Source organism: Setaria italica, chromosome V (genome assembly GCF_000263155.2).
Source record: "Setaria italica strain Yugu1 chromosome V, Setaria_italica_v2.0, whole genome shotgun sequence".
Taxonomy (NCBI): domain Eukaryota; kingdom Viridiplantae; phylum Streptophyta; class Magnoliopsida; order Poales; family Poaceae; genus Setaria; species Setaria italica.
The window spans coordinates 19,713,098-19,716,431 of record NC_028454.1 but is presented as its reverse complement, the minus strand read 5'-3'; the positions used below and the strand labels follow the sequence as shown (position 1 = coordinate 19,716,431).

General features: G+C 47.5%; 1 protein-coding gene across 2 annotated transcripts; it reads left to right on the top strand.

The window, feature by feature from the left end:
* The first annotated feature begins 218 nt into the window (after positions 1 to 218).
* On the top strand, positions 219 to 3,019 carry LOC101770191 (putative pentatricopeptide repeat-containing protein At5g13230, mitochondrial). 2 transcript variants are annotated; one of them, XM_012845852.2, is made up of 2 exons: positions 219 to 1,392; positions 1,484 to 1,620. In XM_012845852.2, the coding sequence occupies exons 1-2, from the start codon at positions 282 to 284 to the stop codon at positions 1,537 to 1,539; spliced, it is 1,167 nt and encodes a 388-aa protein (XP_012701306.1). In that variant the 5' UTR covers positions 219 to 281; the 3' UTR covers positions 1,540 to 1,620. The 2 variants fall into 2 exon arrangements, with proteins under 2 accessions (XP_012701306.1, XP_004971848.1); XM_004971791.3 differs by having other exon boundaries at positions 219 to 3,019.
* Positions 3,020 to 3,334: the final 315 nt, after the last annotated feature.

Below are 3,334 nucleotides of genomic sequence, written 5' to 3'. Positions count from 1 at the left end.
CAAGAAATAAACAATGCCCGAAAGTTCAAAAGAATATGTCGTTAGTTTTCTTGTAAATTAGGATGTTATATGCAGCTTACATTATAAACCAACCCATTTTTGAAGAAATAAATGCAATTTCACAAAAGCAATCTGGGCCGTTTGAGAGCCGCGACGGGTCAGATTGACTGTAAAAACACCAGCGCTCGTTGTCTGTCATTGTCTCATGGAGCCGGGAGCGCCCGGTTTAGCAGACGAGAATCAAGTTAGCGCGCTGTCGTTGCCCCCCTCCTCGCCGCCGGATGAGCCGCCACCGCATCCGCCTCCTCCACCCTATCTTCTACCAACCCAATGGCCGGCCCCGCCGCGACCTAGCCACCAACGCGGCGCTGCAGTGGCTGGACGACGAGCTCACCTCGCTCGCGCTCCCCAAGCTCGACTCCTATGCGAGCGCAAGGTTCCTGCAGCGCTGCATCGCGCGTGGCGACGCCCGCGCCGGCCGCGCCCTGCACGCGCGCGTCGTGCAGCGAGGCGGGGTGGCGCGTCTGGACACCTTCTGCGCTAACGTCCTTCTCAACCTCTACGCGAAGCTCGGGCCCCTGGCCGCCGCGCGCAGGGTGTTCGACGGAATGCCAGAGCGGAACATGGTGTCCTTCGTCACGCTCGTGCAGGGACACGCGTTGCGTGGGGAGTTCGGGGAGGCCGCAAAGCTGTTTCTGAGGCTGCGAAGGGAGGGTCACGAGGTGAACCAGTTTGTGCTCACCACGGTCCTGAAGCTGCTGGTTGCCATGGATGCTCCAGGGCTTGCCTGCAGTGTGCACGCCTGCGCATGCAAGTTAGGCCATGAACGGAATGCCTTTGTGGGATCAGCACTTATTGATGCCTATTCACTTTGTGGGGCTGTCCGTGATGCGAGGCTCATCTTCGATGGGATCATCGGGAAGGATGTTGTCACTTGGACAGCGATGGTTTCTTGCTATTCTGAGAATGAGAGTCCTGAGGATGCGATTAGTGTTTTCTCTAAGATGAGGATGGCAGGTTCCAAGCCTAATCCTTTTGCGCTTACCAGTGTGCTCAAGGCTGCAGTTTGCCTGTCATCTACTGTGCTAGGCAAGGGCATCCATGGTTGCTCAGTCAAAACCCTTTGTGATACTGAGCCTCATGTTGGTGGCGCTTTGCTTGACATGTATGCCAAATGTGGAGACATTGAGGATGCCCGCACTATTTTTGAGATGATCCCCCATGACGATGTCATACCCTGGAGCTTTATGATCTCCCGGTATGCTCAGAGCTATCAGAATGAGCACGCATTTGAGATGTTCCTCAGAATGATGCGGTCTTCTGTAGTGCCTAATGAATTTAGTTTGTCCAGTGTTCTGCAAGCTTGTGCTAATATTGCCCTTTTTGATCTGGGTGAGCAAATTCATAACCTTGTTATAAAGTTAGGCTATGAGTCTGAACTATTTGTTGGAAATGTACTAATGGATTTGTATGCCAAGTGCAGAAACATGGAAAATTCACTTGAGGTTTTCTCATCATTACGGGATGCCAACGAAGTGAGCTGGAACACAGTTATTGTTGGCTACTGCCAGTCTGGTTTTGGGGAAGATGCTTTGAGTGTTTTCCGAGAGATGCGTGCTGCGCAGATGCTTTCGACTCAAGTTACATACTCCAGTGTGCTCCGGGCTTGTGCGAGTACAGCATCCATCAAACATGCTGTCCAAATTCACAGCTTGATTGAGAAATCCACATTCAATAGTGACACTGTGGTTTGCAATTCACTGGTCGATACATATGCCAAGTGCGGATGCATTAAGGATGCTCAAAAGGTATTTGAGGCTATCAAACAATGTGATGTGATTTCATGGAATGCCATAATCTCAGGATATGCTCTCCATGGACGAGGCAGGGATGCTTTGGAACTTTTCAACAGGATGAATAAAGCCAGTATAAAAGCAAATGATGTCACCTTTGTTGCTCTCCTGTCTGTCTGTGGTAGCACAGGCTTAGTCAACCAAGGACTCTCTCTGTTTAACTCTATGAGAATGGATCATGGAATCAAACCGTCTATGGATCATTACACTTGCATTGTTAGGCTTTTGGGACGTGCTGGGCATCTAAATGAAGCTCTAAAGTTTATTGAGGATATTCCTTCAGCACCATCTGCTATGGTTTGGCGAGCCTTGCTTAGCTCATGTTTAGTCCATAAGAATGTAGCTCTGGGAAGATTTTCTGCAGAGAAGGTGCTTGAGATTGAACCACAAGATGAGACAACCTATGTCTTACTGTCAAATATGTATGCTGCAGCTGGAATTTTGGATCAAGTTGCTCTTTTAAGGAAATCAATGAGGAATATAGGTGTAAAAAAAGAGGCTGGCCTTAGTTGGGTTGAGATCAAGGGGAAAGTTCATGCCTTTTCAGTGGGATCAGTAGACCATCCAGATATACGAGTAATCAATGCAATGCTGGAATGGCTAAACCTGAAGGCCATTAGGGAAGGTTATGTTCCAGACATTGACGTAGTTTTGCATGATGTAGACGAGGAAGAAAAAGCTCGCATGCTATGGGAGCATAGCGAGAGGCTGGCTTTAGCATATGGACTTGCTATGACACCTCCTGGCCACCCAATACGGGTAATGAAAAATTTACGTTCCTGCTTGGACTGCCATACCGTATTCAAAGTGATATCTAAAATTGTTCAACGGGAAATCATCGTTAGAGATATCAATCGTTTTCATCATTTTGAGGAAGGGATATGCTCTTGTGGTGACTATTGGTGATGCGCTGTTGTTCATTGATTTATTTGAGCAGAGGATAGCATATTCTATATGGTGCTGGCAGTATGATTTTTCTAGGAAAGCTTCTTTTTCCATGAAAAAACTCCAAAAATATATGCATGCTCAATGTTGTGGATGAATTGAATATGATATGTTGCTTGATCTGAAGAGTACTGCTGATGTAGTTCTCCTGTTTGTTGAGCTCAACAGTTTACTAGGTAAACTGAAATTGATCTGAATGGCAGATTTCCGTTCTTATTTTAGCCGAGCATAAAAGCATTGTTTTGTTAAGTACAAGCATACTTATGCACGTCAGTGCTAGTGATGAAAACGGACGGACAAAATCCTTGTTACCGTCCGTCCGTTTTCCCATATTTGTCCGAGAGGTATACGAAAATGGTACGGTAAGGTCCGGTTGACCGGGACAGGAACGGGAAACGGGATGGGGGTACCCGGGAACAGGACGGGATACGGTTGAAGGGGTATCCCGTCCGTATTTGCAGGATCCCATTTTAATCTGGGATGGTCCCGTATTCATCCTGTTTCTAATTTAACGGGATAAGTTCATTACCTCAACC